The sequence below is a fragment of the Varroa destructor genome, unplaced genomic scaffold (assembly GCF_002443255.2).
Source record: "Varroa destructor unplaced genomic scaffold, Vdes_3.0 BEIS01000007.1, whole genome shotgun sequence".
Classification (NCBI taxonomy): domain Eukaryota; kingdom Metazoa; phylum Arthropoda; class Arachnida; order Mesostigmata; family Varroidae; genus Varroa; species Varroa destructor.
The window spans coordinates 29,738,968-29,763,574 of NW_019211460.1; the positions used below are offsets into that span (position 1 = coordinate 29,738,968).

Sequence of the window (24,607 nt, forward strand, 5' to 3'; positions counted from 1 at the left end):
TTTTCATGCGAAAAGTAAGCTTGGCACTTCATGTGTGATGGACGCACCAATTGGCCTAACGTAACCAGGTCATCCAACGAAACACTTCTCAGTCGATAGTAACGTATTCAATAATCAATTTTCTCTCTGCTAACGAAATGTTGTAACCACTGAAATGAGCCGAATTGCTCAACGCATGTCTGTTTCTATTTGTCTAAATAAGCTACTTGTTGATTCGATTGTAATATTGCAGTAATGGTATCGCCTGACTAGGCTTCATTTGTTTACGTACGAATCTGGTAACAATAATATTATTTAGTATGTGGGCAGCGCATTATTCGAATTGGCCTTAGTATCCTTCAGTTACGAGCAACTGTGACCGTTTGTCACAGTTGCTGATTGCACGTAAAAATAAATAGCAATGTGTAATCTTTATTTGTATTGCAAAAAAGGCGGCAATACGGCTACGTAGCGTCAACCTTTCCTCAGTTGTAAGAATACATCAAAAGTAAAATTCGTTAGATAGTTCGCTTAGCGCTGAATATGCAACAGCTTCCGTTTTTTACCGATAGATGTCAATGAACAACAGGAAGTTGGATGGACAGACCCAGTGAAGAATGTACAGCTAGCTAAATGCCGAATGAATTGATAGGCAAATAGGCCCTTTCTTCTTTTTTCAGTAACGCGAGATTGTCGTTATCAGCACGATGGACGAGTCACAAATGGAACTACCACTGTGCCAATGACACATCGCAGGCCTCGCGTAGAACAAGAAGACATGTGTATATTTATGTGTGGAAGTATTATGGATTTAGCAGCAATAGTAGTGCAACCATACTTACATAGGCAACAGTAGGGACAACCGCCATCGCTGTTATGTGCTGCTGATGGATGAAGGCTCCTAAAGTGCCGAAGTGCAAAAGCACTTAACTATCGTCTAGATAGAGCCGAAGTCCGAAGCAACCATACACTGATTGAACAAGTCACTCAGTCAACGGCAAGCCGAATAAGGGCTGCTGGTGACGCTATCTCGCGATAATAACGGTAGCAAGGTTGCTTTGTAAAAGGCGCTTGGCCGACACCGAACCGAACCCGACTAATGAAGCCAACGTCGCCTTGCCACTTCGGTGAACGAAGTTGAGGTGGCCGAACCTCAACTTCGTTCACCGCGTATAATGCTGAATAGGAACGACACAACCGATGCCTCCGTCATGCTGGTGTAACTCCGTTAAAAATACACGAGGAAGGAGAATTCGAGCTACGGCCACGGACACCGTCCGACAGCTATGTCTTCATACGACTCCGGCTAATGCTTAGATATAAAGACTGGTTTGGTGATTGACTGTTCGTCACCGTCGAAGCGACAACAGGTAAAATTTTACCAACGTGAGTAGGAACAGACATGGAGGGGCCCTCAGCAACAACAGCAGCCCACAGAGCCGAACAAAAGCTCCAGCCTGTCGCGCGTTAAGCTGCCTATGGCAGCCGCCTATAACTGTGTTCGCAGGCGCCATTTCTAGGTGATGTCCGTTAATGATCAATGCTTGATTCGTTGGTCAGTGTTCGATCTCGTTATTGCTGCTAATTTTGTAGCAATTTCATTGCGTCAACCTGTTGCTTGGTGTTGCAGTGTTGTTGACTGACGTTCGAGTGTCATATTGCCCTCGTTGCATTTAGCCCTTGCCACTACGTAACAGCATCACTATATGTCTGAATTTCCCGCTGCCTTCTGCTTTAGGGTGTCGGAACCGATTGGAGACTTTCAAGGAGTCTGTAGTGATTTACCTTGACTAGGAAGAAGCAGAGAAATGATTAACTATTATACAATAACGTCGTTAGGGGCCAATGGATTGTTTTAGTCTATAGCCATATCAACAACGGTTCGATTTTTCTAAAACAGTTTTAGTTTTTGTTTTTTGGTATTGTTCTAGTTTATTTTCCTGTTTCTATGCGCGGGACGGCCAACTCAATCATGCTGTTAGCGGAGGGAATCAGGGTGTTTTTCCGATCGCGCAGCAGTAACAGCGTTCGGCTGTGCTGATGCTGTCGTTGTCAATGCCGGAATGAGGTTGGTATGCTAAAGCAAGTAATGAAGACATTTTTTCATTTAATTTGGTCTTCCATATTTGTTGTCGATTTTTGCTGTGACACTATTTCTTCTATGTACAGTTTTGTACTTGAACGTTGTCATTGCTGTGGACGTCACGCTGTCGTCGTGATTCAGCCGACGACAAAAAGATTTGTTAATCGCCAATGACGATATTTTTTGTACCTGTTACGTCATATTAATGAATGATGATAAGTATACTAACTAGTTTTTTACAGTCGGAAGCATTCAAGAAAAACGTTTTTGTTCGTTTAGAATAATAAACAAATGTTAAACCGTGTTGATATAATCTTAGCTTATCGCTGATAGATTCACTTTCGATGCCGCATTTGCTTTTTTCAACCACGTACCAGCCAGTGCGAATATTGAGTTCTTCAGCTTTGCATCTAACAATTGTGCTGCAATCTAATTTTGCTAATTGTTACGGCCATTAACAAAAGCTAACCCTTTTCTCCTTTTTTTGCTTTTGGACAATAGCAATAAACAATCGCGGCATTGCGTTTGTAGCGTCTAAGCGATAAAGGATTAGCGGGAGGAGAGGGTCCCTTTTACAACGTCGATACAGTCAAACGTTTCTAGTCAAAACTAAAACTGGCAGCCTCGTAGTTATTGTGAAGCTAACAGAAACATGCGAGCAGAACAGACAAGCGGTGAGTGGCTTTACGCGTACCGACGGCGGCGGCTGCGATAACGACGACGATGAACGCTACTGCGGTAGAAATAGGTTCTTACCTATACTGCCTTCTGCCAGGCCAAACTTCTCTCGTCGCATCTGAATTCACCGTTTTTTCTTTGGGTCGCCCTGTTTTAATGCCGTTGGTGTTATTTCACTTGTAGTACAGGCGCTGCACTTCCTGCGACAACAAGCAAAGAAAGCGTTTTACTTTCGCCACTTTGTCGCTGCCGGTGTTGCAGCTGCCGCTGGTTGGACGGTTTGTTGCTGTTTTACTGTCTTATCTTTTCCTGTATTGCCTTCGTTTTCGAGGTTCTTTTTTTAGCCAGAGCAGCTCCTATGGGAAGCAAAAAGCGTTCGTGGTGCCATTACCGTCGGTATCTATCCACAGTAAATGATGAACGGTCACTGCCAATTATCGTAAATGGAGTTAAGCAGAAGATGATGGAAACGATGGGCGATGATGATGAAGATGATAGCGTAACATCACTGCCCGAACAAAACACTCAATATTGCAAACACTAATAGCTTTCTAGCGTTCTATGCTAATGCGCTTAATCGCTCACTGGATCTTTAAACCGCAGACAAACTAAACGAGTCATACAACTATTTTAACAGCGGGTCATTTTGCTGGTGATACCATGCCGCTACTTTACCGTTATGAGTGCAATGGCCGGTTGCCGGTGGAGCCAGTTTAGCAGGTGAACCCAACAGCAGCAGCACTGGCACCTGTATGAATAGGGGTGTTGGCAGATACAGCCACGGCCAGATTACAGCTTGTTTTTCCATTATATATGGGTCGTGTCCCGTAACTATTCGACCCACCTGTCGCTTTTGCTGATGTAAATCAACTGAATAACGTGAGACTGGTTGATCACACCTGCTCGCTCTTGACTATCTATCTGTTCTATGCTGTGCTCGTTTGATATGCGGTCGCTGTCTTCGTCGTGGCCGTTTTCGCGTATTTGTGTGTTATCGGTATTGATGCCGACCAACACGCATTTTCGCCTTTTGTCCTACCCCAACCGACCACTTCGTGGTGATCTTGTTCTTTCGGCAATGAAAATGATGACATTTCGACGGCAACGTCCACGATGGCGTCAAACAATAACGACGAAAACGAAAATACCGACATTTGATTAGATTGTCGTCGGTGACGAAACGGATCCAACACAAATATAGTAGGCGACATCATCAGGTGCTGTTAGAGACAACAGTTGCAGCTCTAATGGCGAGTGGAACCAGTTACTATCGCCAGCGATAGCGGTTCAATGTGCCATAATAATTTTAAATGGCACAGTACAACGCCACTTGGACTAGAGTAAGCCGTTTCAGACCTATCTAGAGATTACAGTACAGTTATTTTATTACAGTTAACCTTTTCTGGGCTCTCACGGCAGACATTCATCAATCGGCACCCAACACACGGAACGCTGTTATTGGGTCAGTCAAATTCGTTCTTACTGCCATAAGGCAGGCGAATTACTAATAATACTTCAGCAGTAACAACAAATAGCAGTAATAACAAATGGCAGTAATAACAATAGTCCAATGTTACGATTTTCGTACGAAAAAATGAAAAAAAATAATTGAGTCGTTTTTATAGTAATAGGTATAATGATTCGTTGCTAGTATTACTAAGCGAGCGCACTTCGGGGGGTAACTGAGATGAGAGCCAAAAAGTCTGAGAACTACGGACGAGCTACCTAACCGTCACTTTGAATTTCATTGTGCGTTGTCTACATGTAATACTGATCTAAATGGCGGCCCACTGGCTAAATGCGGTGTCCTGTCGTACTATATAATTATGTAGTGTGAATGAATTGCTCTGGACAACGATACCGGTAGCAAATAGTTATAAAATTGTAAGTGGGACTTGTTAACAATATGCGGCCTATGTTGTTATTATCGTCAGCTAATAAACTTGGAGGTTCGAAAACGTGGGGCTAACGTATTACTGATTTTTAGTGATAAGACACTGTTCTATTTCACATGCATTCAGGTAATTGTTTTCGCGTATAGTACTAGACAATCGTGATGCCGGTAATTAGGGAGTTTAGCGTCTAACGTCATTTTAAGCCCAATGTCTAGCAATGTGGTGAGAATGGGTTATAGAGAAGACGGGCCAAGGAATGCGTGGGTTTGTCGCCTGTATTGGTATATATAACATTAACAAAACGCTGACAAAGAATTGCGAGTTTTAATTGTTCTTGGAAATAAACACTGAGATTCAGCGACGTTCAATAGCGCTCAGCGACCGCCGACAACGAAATCGCAACTAACATGAACGTAAGGGACAATTTAGAAATCTATCAGGAAATATTATCAGGCGTCGATCGAATCGTGCTTGAGGATTGCATTCTATTAAGAAAATAAGCCATTGTTTAGAGAGAGAGCGTGCTACTGAATATAGTGGATGAGGGGCACCGAATAACGAAACGAATTCTGGAAATGTATACATATGTATAAACGATGCCCGTAAAGTCAAACTACCAAAAGTAGCTACTGTAATAGGACTATCTATATAGAGGATCTTGATGGAATGAAGCTTGATCAAAACACAAATTAACCATTGTGGGCATCTGAAAGTAAGCAATGCAGGGTATACAGCTGGAAACAAGGCGCATACCTAACGTGGTTGTAACTTCGGAAGTTTTTTTAATTTAATTGTCTCGAGTTGTTTACGTAACTGCGCCGTCGTAGAGATTGTTGTTTGTACGCATTAAACGCATTCACGTAGGCTCTGAAAAATATATTGGCTACCAAACATCGCATGGCTTTTTGATGGGTCAGTACATTTTAGCCGCTGTCACAAACATTCTGGCAATTGTGTGTAGATTGCGTAGAACGTAACGCGTAACGTAACATTCAAAGCGTTCCATAATATATGTGGATTTCACGGAAACGGAATTGAGAACTTGACCTTTGAGTCAGTTAATTCAACGTTGGTTAGATTGTAGCTAAAATAAACTTCATATTGCTTTTAGCCTATTCCAGCATTTAGTTATCGCGCACTAACCTGCCTGAACAGTTACGTTTTACTTAAATCGTACAAGGAGAACAAGGTAAAATAATAGACTTATTTTTTTTAGAAGGAAGTTGTCTTGATAAAAAGATGCTAAGTCGCCGATTTACATAAAATGAAAAGGCATTCCTTCGTTAAAGATAATGAAAAATCTACATTAAATCCATACCGGTGTGACGGGTAAACTGTGCAAGTAATCACTGTCCCAACAAAAATCATTGCAGCATTATTTCGAAAATGTCGTCCACGGGTATCGTATGATAATGAGTCACTTATCCGCACATTTTTTAAGTGTACGGAACGTTTTTGAATGCAGTATGTCACGTTTCTCGATTCAGTAATATCTAGTAGTGTAGAAATTATCACCACAAAGACCGCATTATTGGCGTCGCTGCTGTTGTTATAAGTGTTATTACGCAACATGTGGTGTGTATTGTACCGACATTGTTTGATGGTAACCAGTCAAAATATGGAAAAAGTGATACGCGTAAAAAGAGAAGGATAACAAGAGAGAGGATTTAATGTTCCGCTTTCCTCCGTACTTAGCTTGATAAAATTACACTTGTTAAGTCTGTATTGAGCCCAAAATTTGCTGCTTAACTTTGACGGTATACTGGATTCGCTAATTAAGTGGCCCGGATTCTAATTCTACAATTACGTCAGCAAGTATTGGTCTACAATTTACGTACGGTACTATAATTACTTCGTTTTATCCCTCCGCTGTAACTTCATAAGGTGCGTTTTCCAAGTATAACACCATATAGCGCACGTGCAAACGTGCAATTTCGGATGTTTTTGTTCTTTACAAAAACTTATACTCCTTAAACAAACAATACACACGCACATACGCACACAAGTAAACACAGAGAAAGACAGAACAAATGGGATAGCTGTTATCTGCCCTTCACCTACGCTGTTTCTCCCTCCTACTCCATTTCTAGATGGCAATGTCTTAACACTCTGTCTGTAAGTCACGCCACGTATTACCTGCATGAATGTGTTATCCAGCATGCATGACACAATTCATCTGAGCACGCAAAGTCTAAACAAGGTGCTGATACCAAAAGCGACGGGGTGAAACGTTCTACGCTTAAGATCACCGTGATGCCCCCTGCCATAGCTAACTGAGCTGCAGTGATCGACTTTGGTTGTTACGGTATGAACAGTAAGCGATAACGAGAGCAATGGGCGGGCTGCAGGAAAAAGTCAGTGATGGTAGCGGCGCAGTTCTCAGCGATGAAAACTTGGTGAGCGTGCGTGTGTTTTCAATTAAATGGCAACAAATACGACAGTAACTCGTTGAACTTCTTTCTTTAAAAAAACACGAAAGACATTGTTGGCGTGTGTGTGTGTGTGTGTGTGGTGTGTGTGTGAGTGGGTGGGTGGCTTTGTACGGGTAAAATAACGCCTCGGCGGATTTTTTCTGAATGCTAGAAACGATACAGTTAATACAAAAAAAGCATCGCTTAGCGTTGCTACTCGATGCCATAGCATTCCCAGCGCACACCGAGAAAGCGTTCGATATTTTATCCTTGATACGGAAAACTCTGCTACTAGGTTGTTGCAAGTGTCGGTAGAACTCGTAATTACATGCTTCGGCGCATGTGACTTCCGCATGTGTTTTGCTATTTAGAATATCATCTAAATCTAACACTTCAAAGAAAACACACTGCTGATTCCATTGGTACATTTAGCAGATTAGTACTTTTTTAATACTGTTTATAACAAGCGAAGCATAGGGTGATTCTTTAAATCTAACGTGCTACGCTGTGGAAATACCTAAGGACCTTATTATATTGTGTAAACTCATTGCGGCCACTTAGTCCCGTGCAGAGCACTATTTCTATAGGAGTGAGAGCACTTGCCAATTCCAGATCTATATACAATTGAAAGGCATCCCCTTTTAACTTGAAATGTTGAAGTTAAAAGAAAACTGACTTCGAAGCATTGGCAGTACTTTCCTGCATCTTACTACCTTCAAAAAATAGACGGCTTCCGTACTTCTACCAGGCAAGTTTTGCTTCAGGTTAATGCTCGGCGATATCGTTATGCCTGATTGTTTCCAAAATCTTGTCCTACAGCTACGTTCTCCAAAAGGTATAGGAATGACGATGCTGACCTATTATAAACGGGCGTCAAGGACATACAAATAATTCTTATGATTTATCGATTTTACCTAAGCGCGTTCTTGTATACGTGATTTAGATATTCTTCATCGAGATTTAGGATTGTTAGAACACAGGATGCTTGAAAAGAGAGGACACATGGGATAAAATGCTACTTTGCGTGAGCTATGTTAGTACGGTGAGGTGTTTTTAGTAGTCCCGTATGACAATCTCACTTTTGGTTGAACCATTGCGGCTTTTAAGGGTACTATTATACAGAAGTTAAGTAACTCATTGGTCTACCGTCACTGCAGTTTGGAACTAGGCGTCAATTCACAGCGGTAATGTAAATGTTTGCTCCTGAACTACAGCTGTTCGAAGATAACCATGTTGCACGCAAAACATCCTGTCCGAACACACAAGAAGCAGCTAGCTTATTTTAAACTTATTCTGTTTAGGAACGATAATATATACCTGTAATAGCTTATAACCCTGCTTTCTTTCATGTTTTTATTTGGCCTGACACACAGATGCAAATTGGTGAATGTCCCGTAGTAATGTCTCCAGTTAATCCTTGCGTGATGGCACGGAGGGCACCTCCCGAAACCGCCCCCGAAGACCGCAATTACCTGCAAACGGCTCTCGAACACTTCGATCGAGCCGCGGAAGATGATCAGGTGGCATTTGTTGAGAAACTGCTTTTAATGATGAGCCACGCCCAGCATTCGCGCGTTAGTTCAACCTTGATTCCTATGTTGCAACGAGACTTTATCAGTCTGCTACCGAAGAAAGGTCTTGATCATCTTGCTGAAATCATTCTGTCATATCTCGATGTACAATCGTTAGCGAACGCTCAATGTGTCTCGAGAGAATGGTACCGAGTAATAGCTGAAGGTATGCTATGGAAGAAGCTTATCGAACGGCAGGTTCGTATCGACCCACTATGGCGAGGTCTGGCAGAACGTCGGGGCTGGATGCAGTATCTGTTTAAGCCGGCGCCGGGTAAGCCTCATCCAGGACACATGTTCTATCGCAAACTCTATCCCAGCGTGGTTACAGATATCAAAGCGATTGAAGACAACTGGAAAACTGGCCGACCTAACCTCCAGAAGATCAATTGTCGAAGCGAAAACTCCAAAGGTTAGTAGAGTTGATAGTTTGCTAAACTGTCTTATGCGCGATAGATAAATGAATGAGCCGGCGAGTGACAACAGAATATCCTAGCAGGCCGCCTACATTGGATTACGTAAGAACACGTAAATAGCCCTGGACGGATTTTTTGTCGAGCAGGAAGGGCTTCATTAAGAATTTCAAAGCGAAAACATAGCTGGATGTGTGAGGAACGCTGGCTTAATATGGAAAAGACGACGTGGATACAGAGATCATGCTGTCTCCTCCGGTGTTAATCTCTATCTTTCGAGTGTCGAGTTGTCGTTGAACAAAAATGGTACAATTGATTAAAAATTACAGTGAAATGGTAAAACAGATCGCAGTTGTAAACATAATGCTCTTTCGATCCACCGGGTATTTTGGCAGAACGTAAAAAACATTAGCTAGCTAATCCGTGGATATCATACCAGATGCTTGGAGCAGCGCCCGGTAACCATAACGCATATATTATGCCAAAAAAAAGTACGAGATATTCTACAGGGTCTATTTCTATATTAACAGCAATTAAAAGAAAAAAAAGGCTGAAAAGTATTACATAGCTTCATTTTGTTCTATTCAAAGTGAGAATTCACTATCTTGGTTTACTGTCTTGATTAATCAATGGCCCACCCCCGTAAACTAATCTAATAATACCTTACTATCGTATTCCAAAGGTCATACACAGAAACCCCAAAGTGAGAGTAGTCGGTTGGCTTTAGCTGTCATTCAGGAAACGCGAAAAGAGGACGAAAACATCCTTAGCATCGAGTATCGCGTGTTTTTTGTCGATGTCGAGTATACGTCATGGTTAAGGATCGCTAATTCGATCCTGTTGTAATGTCAACAGACGATCGGGCTAAAAATATACTACTTCTCGAGTACTGATTGCATGCAGAAGTACTACATTATTACGTTTCACAAATTAAGCTTATTTCATCATTTAATTAGCCCCGTTAACGTTGCGCAGATACTTCTAGATTTTCTAATAAAAGTTCAAGTGATTCCCCTTTATGAAAAGAGTCGGCAGTTAATCTTTAATAACTAGTTTGAGATGTATAATATTAAGGGAAGAGGTTTTCTTTTCCATGTCCACTGCTGAATTGACTTCCAGCACCCGGAAAACTTCTATAATTTGATTTTATTTGTTGATCATATTCGTTGTATACCGTGCGTCTTTTTCCGTTATAGCCACGATCTTAGTCTTTTTGTGACGGATAGCTCGATTGCTAAATGAACACCAGTGAACTGGTACATCGAATATGTATAGGTTGTTTCTTAGATAAAACCCAATAAAATCAAGTTACTCCTTAGCCTAACTTCGCAGCTTCCTACTAGTGACGTATGTAACCGTGGCACGTCTATTTTCAGGAGTGTACTGTCTGCAGTACGATGACAACAAGATCGTTTCTGGGCTCCGGGACAATACGCTTAAGATGTGGGATCGCAAGACCTTAAAATGTACACACGTGCTGCAGGGACACACCGGCAGCGTTCTATGCCTGCAGTATGATGACCAGGTTATCATTTCAGGCTCATCCGACTCTACCGTAAAAGTTCGTTTCACTTAGGAAGTATATAAAATTGTTTAGTGCTTGCTTTCTCTCGCAAAAATATTCATAAGAACCGAAGAACTTTTAGACCCGTTAGAATATTAAACTCATCTTCAATTTTTTTGTAGTTCGCCTTCACAGAGCGCGTGTCGATACTGGGATTCATGGAAGCTATTAATTCTTCCTCAGAACGGCCGTTTCTTTCTCCAGATTCACTTTAGGTAGTTTCGGATAGCCTGTGTTATCAGTACAATATTTTCTTTCTGACTTTCCTCGGTATATAGGTGCTGTTGGGCCGTTCACCTAAGTTACTCATAAATGGAAAGCTTTCCCATTTTATTTAATTTTATTCTTTCTTGTAACTATACTATCAACCCTTTTTTGAACAGAATTTTGCCACAACTACGGTCCGGGTGCAGTTGCTTATATGGAGGCCGGTTTTTGCCTGTTTTGCTCAAGCCTAGCAATGTATAGTATAAAAGCCGTATAACAGTCATGATCAGCCTCATTCAATGTCACCATTGCGACCTAGTCACCTCCATGAGTCATTCTCGTACTCCTTTTTTGTGGTTTAGTTACGTCTTTCGTGTCAGCATACAAACCGACCTTCTGTCCTTTTGGTGTCTGCCCTAGGTGCTTCTGCCCTAGGAAACACGCCTACACGAGTTAGCATTGGCTTGACTACGCATCTCAGTGGATAATTTTGAATAGATACCATACATGCTTGGCCCAGCATAGTAGAAATTACCGTGGCCCCGTGCTATAGACCCTACTTGGTACTCTAGCGTCCCGAGGCCTACGTAGAATTACGACTATGTTGCTGCTACTCAAGAAGGAATTATTGCCTGCCTCAATACTGTGTTGTACCTATCGTTGTTAAATTTGGAACTAGGAGTGGGGGCGATTCGCTTCTGCTATAGGCGAATCTCATTCGTGATTTCATTCATTTAAAGTACATAATGGATTGGAATTACAAAAGTAGCCTGTGGGTGGTAGATATTAGAAAATAGTGGGTATTTTCCTGGCTGACCGACAGGTTTTTTTTTGGCATAGTACGAGAGACGATCTTACGCGAGGTGTATAAGGCATGTATACGGAAATAATAGAAAAGTTCAATTTTGAGATGACTTTGTTTTGAATTAGACGAACGAAAAAGTCAAGTTCAAAACAACAAACAACGAAGAAGTTCTTTTTTTCTATGTCTACTGTGTTGGACTTGACTTCAAAACGCTCGGTCAGCTAATAACCTTGTTTTTTTTATATTGGAAATTAATATGAGTCTGCTTAGAATGTTTCACCTAGTCAAAATAAACAAGCTCTTGTGTTTCTCGGTGAATTTCATTCTTACGAATCTGCTTTTGTCGTTATATTTGTTGCTTTAATTTACATAGGTGTGGGACGTGAAAACTGGAGAGCTAGTGAACACATTGATACACCACTGTGAGGCGGTTTTACATCTGCGTTTTACCAACGGCATGATGGTAACGTGTTCAAAGGACCGCTCAATTGCTGTGTGGGACCTCACTTCACCAAGGGACATTGCGCTTCGTCGGGTCCTTGTCGGTCACCGGGCAGCCGTCAATGTTGTTGATTTCGACGAGCGTTATATTGTTTCCGCGTCAGGTGATCGCACAATTAAAGTAAGTTCATAGAAAATTATGGCGGAGGTAGCCAGATTATTGAAAGGCAGGCTATTCCCAACGTTTAGTATGGTTAGATATTATATGACGAGTCACCTTGATTCAGCAAAAAAGGTGGCAAGGAGAAGCTATGCTACTTATGTGTTTCAGTATATTTCAGAGGAACACATAACACGAGACTCTATTATACAAATTATAACCATTACGATTATAGAAATCAGAAGCACATATTTAGCGTGATGTGAATAATTGTAAAGTTCGGAAAAGCGACGACATCCTCTTAATCTTATCGTAATTATCGATTCCCCAGGTCTGGAACACCTCATCGTGTGAATTTGTGCGCACGTTGAATGGTCATCGACGAGGAATCGCTTGTCTTCAGTATCGTGAACGTTTGGTTGTCAGCGGGTCCTCCGACAACACGATACGGCTCTGGGATATCGAGTTCGGTACATGCCTTCGTGTTCTTGAGGGACACGAAGAGCTTGTGCGATGCATACGGTTTGATTCGAAGCGAATCGTTTCAGGTGCCTACGACGGGAAGATCAAGGTAACTGACCACTAAGCGGTGCACGAATTGACAACCATGAAAAGGTTCATTGTGATATACGAATTACAATAAACCTTTTCATAGTTTAGGCTGCAGAACATACATTATGGCTTCGTAGGGAGAATAGTTTCCGACTGACTGACAGTCAGTTAAGCTTGTTAGATTAGGTGCCACGGTAGCCGCCAGTCGTCACGTCGATGTTTTATAATATATTATATTATATTTTCATATTCTGTCTGAAACTACATAACCAAAAGGAGTTCCTTCGCGTACTCCGCGCTTTTTTTTTATAATATTAATAATAACAATATTATACTTCCGCAAGTACTAAACATTTTTATTATGGCAGAAATAAACAGTACTGGTATTGGAGGGGCTGATTTTATGAGTTACGTTTTGCAATAGGTGTGGGACCTGAATGCCGCGTTAGATCATCGTGCACCAGCTGCTCAACTCTGCGTCCGCACACTTATCGTAAGTTTTGCTTTCCTTTTGGTCAGGATCATTAACACCATCATAATCATCGGAACGATATTTTTGTTATAAAAGCTTCTATAAAAATAGTGTAAGAGAGCTAAAGGTTCAAACTCTAGCAGAGGAAAGTTGTTTTTGCTTTTTACGTCCACTAATCGTTTAAGCTTTTTGAGATTGCCTGTAAATTATTTTGTCGTCACTTTAAATAATTAAATCGCGTCAAAACTAACTTCTAAATTGAGAGATTCCACTCTAACCAAACTAACAGAACTGGCTTTCGCGGCCGGCCTGGGTTGTCTGTCGTTTCTACAGGAACACACTGGTCGGGTTTTCCGACTGCAGTTCGATGAGTTCCAGATCGTTTCTTCATCACACGACGACTCCATCCTTATCTGGGACTTCCTCAATGTTGATCAACCGCCGCCCGGGTCTCCGCTTGCACCGCAGGCTACTCAGGGCGGAGCCCCTGGTGGAGCAGGACCGTCGATGGCAAATCCGGCTGCTCCTGGCGCAGTTGGCGGGGGTGGAGGCTCTTCTGACAATGAATCGAACCCTGATTCGCCCCGAAGAAACTTCCCATTTCCCGCGCCAGTCGGGAAAGCTGTCCGTGATTGAACGACAAACCTGATCAACTATTAAAGTGGATGCCTGGATTGGCACAATCTGAAGCGTGCTTGCTGACGCAATAACAATTAAGCAAAGTGTGAAATGGGCAAGACGAAGACAAATGACGACTAGACGACTACGTCGAAGACGATGAACAGTTGCGTCCACATGGATTTGTCATAATTTTCCCTCCTTCCGTTAACCTGTTTTGGCCGAAAGGTATCAAGATATTACGTGTCATAATAGCCGCCCACGTACCAACATTCTCCAATCCAGCTGGACCGTCTTGACCTAGTCACGCAACATCGCCGTACGAAAGTCGCAAGAAAATGTCTAACCGCCAGCTTTGGCCTCAAATTTGAAATTGTTGTTGCTAGCTGTTCGGTTGTCTAACAACATACCGATTAAATGGGAAGACACTATGAATCAGTATATCTAAACAATCAACACAACCGGACGCGCGCCTGTGCTCTTTAGGAAAGAAAGGAGGTACCAAGCAAAACGAAAAATCTGTTTTCGAGAACGAACATTTTTCTGGTTTTATCTGGGGTTTGATCCGACCTATTGATCTTTAACGGTGTTATTACCAGTCGCGACGTCTTTGGCGTAAGCGGATTCGCCTAACCATCAATAGGATCCAAAGGCATGGCGGCAGATATTGACGGGGTAGTAGATAGCCAACTGGGTGGCGTTAACCCTACCAGAGACTGGATCTGGGGACAGCAAGTCCAACAAATCTGACGCAGCCGAAAACATAATACGAAAAAAACGGACACACAGATGTGCTAAGGGTTACGGGCAAAATGGGATAAACATCAGTCACGGCAAAGTTGTTTTTCGCGCGTGATTATATGAATGTGTATGTGTTAAATAGATAGGCCGTACACTGGTTTTGGCCAATATATGTATATATAGCAGTAGAATAACAGATGTATTTAATAGACATACACGCATATAGAATAATATACATATATTTGAAGTCCAGCCATGTTGGCTGTCGATCACCTAGACAGAGTCGGAATTGATCTCTGCCTCGATCCATTTCTGCTGCCTCTTCTAATCACTGGCTCTCTTCACTGGCTGTCGAATCGATTTTGTTTGCTTAACACACATACCTCTGTACAATTGATAGAGTACACAGTGGTTGAACGGAGCTGCTGATCGTATACTATAAGAACAAAATATTTTCTTGCACGAAGCACCTTGAGGGCAACAGGAAATGTAGTATGTTATGGAAGTAAACCATCGACGTGGCCGTGTCCTTTGTGACGAATCTTCATATCACTGTGCAATCTTATTAAAAGGTCGAGCTGCGAAGTGTTTCGAATAAATTCGGTTAATGTTAGGGCAGAGGTGTAAAGAAACAAGACATGGATATATGATGTTAACACAAAAACACCATACAGTGATAAGCAAACCCACTAACAACAGTATGATATCGTTCACATCTATAAATTGTTAGAGAGTAACATAATAATGGGCTGAATAGTTATACCTGTGTCATCGACGTAGAACACCCTCATGGCAATAACGACGATAACGAAACATGGCATGTTATAAGGAAAATCTGATATTCGTGTAAGTGATCGTCAAATCGGGTAAAGAAAAAACGGAAAATAGTTACGATCATAGTAAATACACGGCCACGTCCCACTGGCAGTTCGGTGGTGGACAGTTGTCGTATATAGAGGTAATCGTAGTGAAAATCAATACGAATAAATATGGAAGCAAAGCGTAAGGGCAAACGAAAACGGAGAAAAACAAACGCACTAGCGATTACGGGAAGGGAACATGACACTTGAAATGAAGTAAAAATACGTCGTATGTCGTATAGACGTTGACGGAGTACGTGAGGCAATGTAAGAACTCAAAAGGGGCTTAGATTTATCTGAGAAACAAACTTGAATTTTCTAATTTTACGCTGATAACGATCGTAATAAGGATGCTTGAATTACATCCGCAAATACCTTTCTTTGTTGAACTCCAACGAAATCCTTGCTGAAAGTATGTAGAGCGGCTTTTCGCATTTTCACATTGTCGCGTGGTTATGCATCTACATTTATTTGAATTTATGAGTAGAAATGGTTCTAAGCGGGCCAGATCAACATACCAGGGTTAAGCAGAAGTTATACTAATATAAAGCTAGTGAGTAAAGTGATATGGGAAGTTATAACTGCCTAGGAGGAGGAAAACTAGATGATGAACGATAATCCCCAGCCTATAGATATATATGAGCACTTGAGCAGAAAACATGTATAAAAGTGCATATGTAGAAGCAGCGATGCATATTTAACGAAAGTAGTCATTAAGTATATATATACACTTTTCTTTTTTCCTCTACATATTTTTTTTATATGTACCTATATATATTTACTTGAAAAAGAGAGCGAGAGAAAGCAACAACAGAAAGGCAAAGTTCCTGGCTAACTGTGTTTGCCGGCGACGCAGAAATCTTGCTCATCCGGAAAACGACAGAGAATAACACATATGTGAAGTCCAAGAAGACTTCTAAAGATGAAAAACAGAAAATATTAAGAAAAAAGAAAAAATATTAAGACGTAAATAGTAATGGCGAAGAAGTTTGTAATGGACGTGACGAAGCTACAAACATACGATTATTATTTACTAGTTACTCTTTCTTCCCTTGGAACCTTGTGGATCTCCATTTTATAATGAGATTAGTATATATTAACAACGACGATCACTGAACACGGTATAGTCCTAAGTGATAACGACTCGTTTTTCCATCTTTTTCTTTTTTCTTTTTTATGTTAAGCAAACAGCCGGTGTTTACACCACTCCATTATCACTGTCTATCAGACGATTTCTCACGGGATATGTGACGGGGTATTAAGCGAAAAAAACAGGGCAGAAAACTTACGGTTCCAACGCAATCGATTATCCTGGATAGATTTACAACAGAACGTGGCCGTAAAAGAATTAAAGTTACGATTAAGCTGAAACAAATTAATAACAACCACTCTGTATGCGTCCGGCATGTGTTGGAAGACAAAATCATCGAAGGTAACATAGGCACGCACGGCAAAGACAATTGCCTGTGGCAGCAGATATATGATGGCTGTGATGTGGGAAGAGCAAGGTCGTCGATTTGTTCTTTGAAGATAATGCCTGGCAGATCTTTAATTGGGTTGAGTTCAAGTTTGTCTAGAGTGTTCGAGTATCCATTATGGAGTTAGCGTTAAGCACAGCAATCGCCGTTAGATGGTTCTTCTATTTTCTAGAGATACAGACAGAGAGAAACGAGCAGCATATAAGGGGATAGATCGCCGGCCATCAGCACAGCGTGTTTTAGGCAACGCAATCAGCCTGGATAGTCGGTTTTCATCACGACCATAATGATTAATAATCATCATAAGAAAATAAGTAACAGAAGAAAGTGCGCATTTCATTCATTAGCAATTACGGTAGTGATGGCGCGACATGGTAACCTATCCCAGAAGCGGTGATATTCACACAAACACGTATAATATAACGTTTGACGGACGACCACGTCTGATAGTGTTTCAAGAAGAACGGCTGGATAAGCCATTATTAGGGATAGGCGAAACAAGGTAAGTAAAACAGGATAATGTAGCTACTGGACTGATGGATAGACAGAGTGAAACGTAAAGAGGGAGAAGAGGAAAAGTAGACGAAACCGATAGGGAAAGAAAGTTATTGAGAATGTGATAATTCCTTTGTATAACACGATCAATTTAACAGAGCGATATAGAGGTAGACGCCCGCATATACATACCGTCGTTAAGTAGCGAGTCACCAAAGCGAAAAACAAAACACTTCTAGCACGAGAACGACGATTGCGACTCGCGAGTTGCGCCCGATACCTTTAGCTCTGCGTCCACCGAATAATAGGGTTACGAATAGTCTGCCGACACCGACAGGCAGGTGTAGCTAAAATAACGCATTATCACCTTGTCTTTGTACTGTCACTGAGTAGTGGGACAACGACGTTGTCAAATTAAATATGCGGCATCAGAATCGACCGAGTAGCTGCTTTCTCAAGATAAGCTAAAATCGGGGGTAAGTTAAGCATGGCAGTTCACTGCTTGGCCAGCTGCCTTTCATTGGTACCTTGGCGTTCTATAGTTTATAGGTGGTGATGGTGAGCAAATCAGGTGTCGAGAGGCTAAGCGGTAAAACCTAAATGCTGGAGCTGCCGCTGACCTCGTGCGGCCCTGCCGTCCTTGTATAAACTGCAGCTTGCAAATATAAAATAAGTATAACAAGAAGAGCGTCAAAAGGCGGATCTTTAAAGCTAAACCAACTTTTCTTTCGAACTATTCTTTCCGTTTTCCAATATGGGCATGGGAAGGAATCAAACGTTGGAGGTTCGCCTAGACAAAGCCGCCGCTTTAGGATATCTTTGTAAAGACTATGTGTTATAACAAGACAAAAATAAAATGAGAACAATACCAACAACAAATTAATTGAATAAGAAAAATATTTCATTGCTTTGCAACTCTGACGTGTTCGTGTGTTGATTTCTAACTAGGTATTGACTGAAATGCAAGGTACACCTTAACGAAGTCAAAAATGACATGATGATTTCAAGAACGCGTTGAATATAAAAATTTTAATAGCATAAACAGTGAGCATTGCGGTGACGGTGACGAATGCTTTTATTTATAGGAGTAACCAAACGAGTTTTCGAGTAAAGTTAGATTTTTACAATAGTCCATAATAACAACAGCAGGAAAAAGCGCTTTAAAAAAGCGCATATAAATAGCGCATATAAAAGTTAATATGCACAGAGCGCCTAGCTTTGAATAATAATCTTCTAGTCTATACTGTCATCAATGTTAGCGCCGAAGAAGAATTATAACACAATTTGGTACAATTTTAAATAGGAAGTACTATATTTTATATTGATCCCAAATCTCAGCTCACCGATTATACGTGGAAGTTTGGTGTATTCTTGACAATGCTGGGTTTACAGTAGGGTTGATTTTTGCAGCGTGTTTCGAATTATAGTCCTTTTATTTTGTTGCAGGTATAATACGCGCATACATCTATCCTTCTGCTATTTTTAAAATTGCTCATGTATTGCCTAGGTTTACAGTGTCGTTGACACAATTAGCAACTGTCACTTACCTGTCCGTCAATAGATAAGCGTGGATATCAAATTGTTTTAAAAATCAATACTAGACTTTGAAAACGATCCAAAATAATTTGCAAACTTTATTTTATACTTTTTTATGTTGTATTTACCTTACCAATTCATTAAAGTCGATATTTATTAAGTATAAATAAATTGCGGGCTCAGTAATACATTATGTATATATAAAAAAATGCTCCTATTATTCCTATTCTATTATCGTGCGAGAGTCTCTTTGACCCCAATTCTTGCCTTCTCTTAAATATCCACATTAGCTGCTGGTAGGTGAATTACACAGATGTTGGCTTTATTGTCCAAAGCTGCGGGAAACACAGTTTCACTTTCATACTTATCTGGCTTTGATTGGATGGGGATCCCTTTTTCAGCATGTCAATGGGCACGGCGGTTTGGGCTGCCAGAAGGAATCCGATGTCACTATCTACCAGATGGAATATATTCAGGTACACCTTAGCACGCAGTGGCAACTGTGATTGTGGCTTCATCGGTATGAGATCTAGTTCGTCACAGGGGAGGAGGGCGTTTAGTTTGACATTCGCTGAAGCCATCGTAACAGCAGTTAGATGGTCGAGGCTGAAAGTAGCCTTCGACACGAGGTATACCTTAATAAGCAAGTTGCCAGTCATCACGGTGATCTTTTTGCTTCTGATTCACTCGAGGCGGGTCAAAAGGCATACATCGTGCTGTGTATACACTATTCTTAGCATAAATTGTTCCAAGTGCTATAAAGATTTTGGTACACCGGATTTTTACTAGGGAGACCTTGTACGTCTGGGCCATCATGTACGTATCCAGAATTAGCTCCTATGTTTTTCAGCTTTATTTTCCCTTTGATAGATGCAACACATATTACAACCAAGCTGCATTTCAAAACTTCAAAACATCGTTTTCTTACCGTGAGACTGTCATTCCTCACTTAATTCGCGAAAAAGCCACATCGTCATAAATGCTAGTACAAGTGCTAGTGTGTTAAATGTCCTTGCGCTATTGTACAAGGCGCGCGAGGCGAATGTTTGAAGGGCTCGCTCTGAAAATCCTGTGATTGTTAGACTTGCGCACACACTTAATTGGAAACGCCATAATCGTTGTATGGCGAGCTCTTGAATAGCTATTAGACGTGTTGTTCCTAAATGTGAATTCAATTTTGACATTACCAAGATGGTAATAAGAAAATCAAAACACTAAGCAAGGCAATTACTGTGAAAACCGCAAATTGGGAATGTAAGCAAATTTTACTTCTGGTTTGTCTAACGACAAGTAATGCTCATATTTGAGCAATGGTTCGGAAGCCATATCAAACGAACTAAAATACTAATTAGTTGCAAATCAAATGCGCGATATCATCCCTCGGTTGATTGCATTGGAGATAAGAACAAACACTGGCAGATAAATGTACGTAATTGTTCCTGCATGTTTTTCGCTTGTAACATTTGTCTACTGGACGAGTTCCCTATACCGGTCGAAATCATGCGACGGTAATTTATGGCTCACAGATTTCAAATATCTATATTTCGATACTAAGATAGCACGGCCGAAAAATGCGCCCAGAACTGAAGCGTCTGCTCATCCGAGGTAAGTAATAGCAACTTATAAAGTATGTGGGCAAACCTAGAGTTCTGCTGTTGTTGTGCTTGTGGCACTGAAATACTCTGTGCAAGTTTCGATCGCTTTTATGGAATGTTCTTACCACATAATTAAAGACAATATAATATAATTGGTATATCAGCACCAGCAATGTTATATGGAGATCAATCGACTGTACTTCAATGCAATGCCACCACGTTGATAAGCCCCTTTTTTTTTAATAGAAAAATTCAGAATGTAAAAAGTCTGGCTTCTTTCGAGCTAGTGCCTTGTACGTTTCTTCTTTGCTACCACAGATGACGCAACTAGTATTATCCATCGTATATTCCTGAACCTAAGCGCGTAACTCAGAACGAAAGTCTAGGCTGAGCACGAGATTATTGGTTCGGCGCAGTTCGAGCGAGGGTAACCCTTTTCAAACTGCACAATATTTTTCTTGCCATTTCAGCATACCCCGGATTACAGGGCGTTCGTGCGGTTTCGTTACAGTTCAGATCATCTGACAGGCGACGCAGCTGTACGCCACGCATCCACTGGAAACAACATTGTGTGGTACAATCTCGAATGACTTCGAAGCTGTTTTAGTCGAACGATGGGCTCTTTGCGTTGCCCTTTCCCTTCGTATGCAGGTAAAAGCCAACCGCCGCGACCTGCTACGTAGATTCTCTCTCCAATCGGTTGCAATAACATTCGAGAACAAAGCGTTTAATGACGCAATCGGTGCGGCAGCTACAAAAAAGGCCATCTGTTTTATCTGCGCAGTGATGAAACATATGTTTCATTGAAAAAGATGTTTATTACCTGGCCAATGGTATCGATAAAATAATGTTATGACTGATCTGATTAACTATGTCGATAGGCAGCAGAGGCGAACTTTTTGTAAATATTGTCTTGAAGCTCTGCCGCGGACTACGCGGCGATGGCATTGTTTATTAAAGTCGAAGATCTAGAACTTTTAGTGCGTTAGGACACAAATCGTAGTTGTATACATGCAATGCAATGATAAGGTGTCGGTGCTTCGCGTATAAGTTTGTTTACGAACGGCTAGCAACGATTCACTTGAGTCGACGTTACGAATGTGTTTTACTGTTACTCGCTTCTAAACAACCTAGAATAACATTCAAACGAAAACGCTCGGCGAGCCATAGAGCTGTTGCGAGGGGGTACTTAGCTGTGGCCGTGAGTTTAAGTATGTCTTATCTGCAACCTCAGATCTGAACAGAGGCAAAAATGTATATGGGGTATGATTACGCCAAGTAGATGAGCGGCTCTCGCTGGCACGAAACGAAGGCTGTCGATGCCCGGATTCGAACCGGGACTACCACGTGTTCGACTGATGTATTTGCAGAAATTCTCTTTATTGTTGACTGTGACGGAAGCACTTAGTACGCTTTGCTTTTCCAATGTTCGTATTGCTGAAAAAAAAGTCCGGAAAGCTGACAAATGTCGAGATTTTCAATCCTTTTGGATAGCGATCCCTAATGATTAAAATGGCACGTATAGCATGGCCTCTGTGAGAAAACGATCAGTGAATGAAACCGTTACACATAAATTCGTTTTTTTTTGTTCTCTAGAGATCATTTGGCTAAGAGAAATGTGACTGAATTGACTGTTAAAAAAGGTACTACTGAAATCATTTGTAACTACTACTAACTATCGATAAAACACCGCCCAAAAACCCGTGCGTTTTAATTTAAAGTCGTATTTTCCATGATTAGAGTCGAATAATAGTTGGTTTTGAACTCGGAAGATTCTGCTTTGGACCGAATTATTCAACTTATTCAGCTCTTACGAACTTTTGGCCTTGTTGGGTCGTAATGTCTAGCGGTAGTATTTAATGATATCAAGTATCAATATTAATCGCAGATTACTTCTTTATTCATAAAAACGGTATTGTGCTCCTGTTAACGATCGACACTATCGACAATTCAGAAAAAAATACTCAAAATATATTACGCAATGACCGTAAAATAAGAACACGTTCTAGAAATATCTTACTTTCAAAAAATTCGTAAAAGCCAAAAGGCGATTATTCTTAATTTTAAAATATCGAGGTACGCCCGAGACGAACGTTTCTGTCAATCAAAGAAGTTATCTGAACAAACTCCAAGTCCATTGCCGGTACTAATCATCTGCCCGAGTCTTGGACGCGATAATGAGGTGGTGAATCGAATTCATTTGCTCGATAGTAAACAGCAACGGCGTTGGACAAACAGCAAAAAAACAACGACAAATTTTTTCCGATTTCGTTGGCAGTCGCTCTCGAGATAGCAAGCGCCGGTTGAGCGCCACTGTGTGCCCGTGACAGAGCAGTGAGAGACGTGTTTGCCTCATGAGTTTAGGAACTTGTGGTAGTCTGGGTTCGAATCTGGTAAAGACAATTCAGTTAGAGTCTCACGCTTGAAGAAGGTAGCCGTCTGAAGTCCACCGCACTACGAATAAGCACCACGTGGTCTGGTGAACGCCGTTACTTCTGTTACAAATAGATTTTCATTCATTCATAACTGGCTGTCTGACGCCATCGTTTTACAACAACAGAGTTGTTGTTACTGACCGCGTATTGCCTCATCTTTACCAGTAAAAACAATTTTCGCCACATAAAGAGGCAGCTGGTAGAACTAGCCCAGTATTGACGCAACAATTCTGCCACAAGCCATCTCTATCAACGTAGTTTTCCAGTACAAATCGCCGCCATGGACGCCGGCAGCCCGCTGGAGTCGTCTATAGTGCTTATCTAAACCTGCTGCAGCTAGTACAACAGAACGGTCGGAGATCTATTGCTCCATAATCCCTCTCATTATTCTGTTCATTGGCCGTTGTTTGCAGTTGCAGACGGCAGAGACCACAGACCACAAACCGGCCGTCAGAGACTGTTGCTTACGGATGGGTGCTTCGTTGCAAAATAGACATTACTTTGTTGACAGCAGTAGCAGCAGCCTCGACCTTGCCATGATAGCTCGCTGCGCCCGGCCTGTTTGTGAGCCCATTCCTCGTAATGTTAGCGGACAGTCAAGTGGGATTCGATCTCGTAACTCCGCAAAAGCGCCGATTCATCAGCAGCGGCCGCGACGTTCCGGCTGTAGCAGCAACACCACCATCAGCAGGTCTCGGGCCACTGACGGTTAACGCCGCGTATTCCGATGGACACTATCTACTTCTACGCTCGGATTTCATATTCTACTACTGATGCTATCAGTGCTACCACAGCCAGACTCCTATTGATATAGCAATGACACGACTGCACTAGAGCTACCACTTATAGGCGGCCGTCAGCAACGACGTAATATGCTAATAATGACTGGTATAGAAGCAGGTGAATTCGGGCCACTAGTGGACGCTTATGAACCTGGCGGGCAATTTTGGCTTCTCGAGAAAGAATCACTGCGTCGACACGAAATTCAGTAGGTCTGTTTAGGTGCACATTAATGCGCAGGTCGTCTTTTTATCAAGATCATGGTAGATGTGAGACGCAGCGGCCATTAACCGTTAAATATTCTATTATTAATATTATTTAAGTATTTACTAACTTCATCGGAAGAACTGCGTGCTATTGCATGCTAATTTGCCTTGCAGCGTGCTAATAAAGCCGTATTTAGAAGAATTTTTCCTGTTAATCAGCAGAGCAGATTGGCCAGCCAACGAGGCGAGACACTTCAGAACGTTATTGGCAAGATCAACGGCAGCGAAAGGGCGACAACAGACCCGACTTACCCAAATTCAGTAAAATTAGTTTGTCATAAGTTGGCTCTCTCACCGTTAATTGCAGTATATACAATAAGATAATTACAAAGCACTCAACTCTCACTGTGAAACTATTCTCCGTGTGGAGTTATCTGATTTAGCATCTTGTTTTTTTTTTTTATTTTCCAAGACAGGTTGTGCGAACGTGTACGGTCGAACGTGAAATGATTGTAGAATCACTACCGAACCAAGGCCCAAGGATACGAAGGTTTACCAGCTGATGCTTCACAAAAACAAAGGAACACCTTGGCAGTAAAGTCTGGTTGACGTTAGGCATTTTAAAGGTTTTT

At 41.5% G+C, this 24,607-nt stretch overlaps 1 protein-coding gene across 15 annotated transcripts in view; it reads left to right on the top strand.

Annotated features, from left to right (window-relative positions):
• The first annotated feature begins 644 nt into the window (after positions 1-644).
• Positions 645-24,607, top strand: part of LOC111254465 (beta-TrCP-like) — a 30,777-nt gene continuing 6,814 nt past the window's right edge. Inside the window, exons 1-12 of one of the 15 annotated variants that reach the window (XM_022815337.2) lie at positions 645-1,349; positions 1,911-2,047; positions 2,564-2,736; positions 8,420-9,029; positions 10,407-10,591; positions 11,980-12,228; positions 12,539-12,778; positions 13,184-13,252; positions 13,565-19,775; positions 21,025-21,205; positions 23,403-23,977; positions 24,448-24,601. In XM_022815337.2, coding sequence (XP_022671072.1) covers positions 8,420-9,029; positions 10,407-10,591; positions 11,980-12,228; positions 12,539-12,778; positions 13,184-13,252; positions 13,565-13,867 — 1,656 coding nt within the window. In that variant the 5' untranslated portion in view covers positions 645-1,349; positions 1,911-2,047; positions 2,564-2,736 and the 3' untranslated portion in view covers positions 13,868-19,775; positions 21,025-21,205; positions 23,403-23,977; positions 24,448-24,601. Of the gene's footprint in view, positions 1,350-1,892; positions 2,048-2,563; positions 2,737-6,367; positions 6,520-6,806; positions 7,032-8,419; positions 9,030-10,406; positions 10,592-11,979; positions 12,229-12,538; positions 12,779-13,183; positions 13,253-13,564; positions 19,776-20,514; positions 20,565-21,024; positions 21,206-23,402; positions 23,982-24,447; positions 24,602-24,607 lie in introns of those variants that run through there. The other 14 variants (XM_022815336.2, XM_086975178.1, XM_086975179.1 and 11 more) reach the window with 14 other exon arrangements.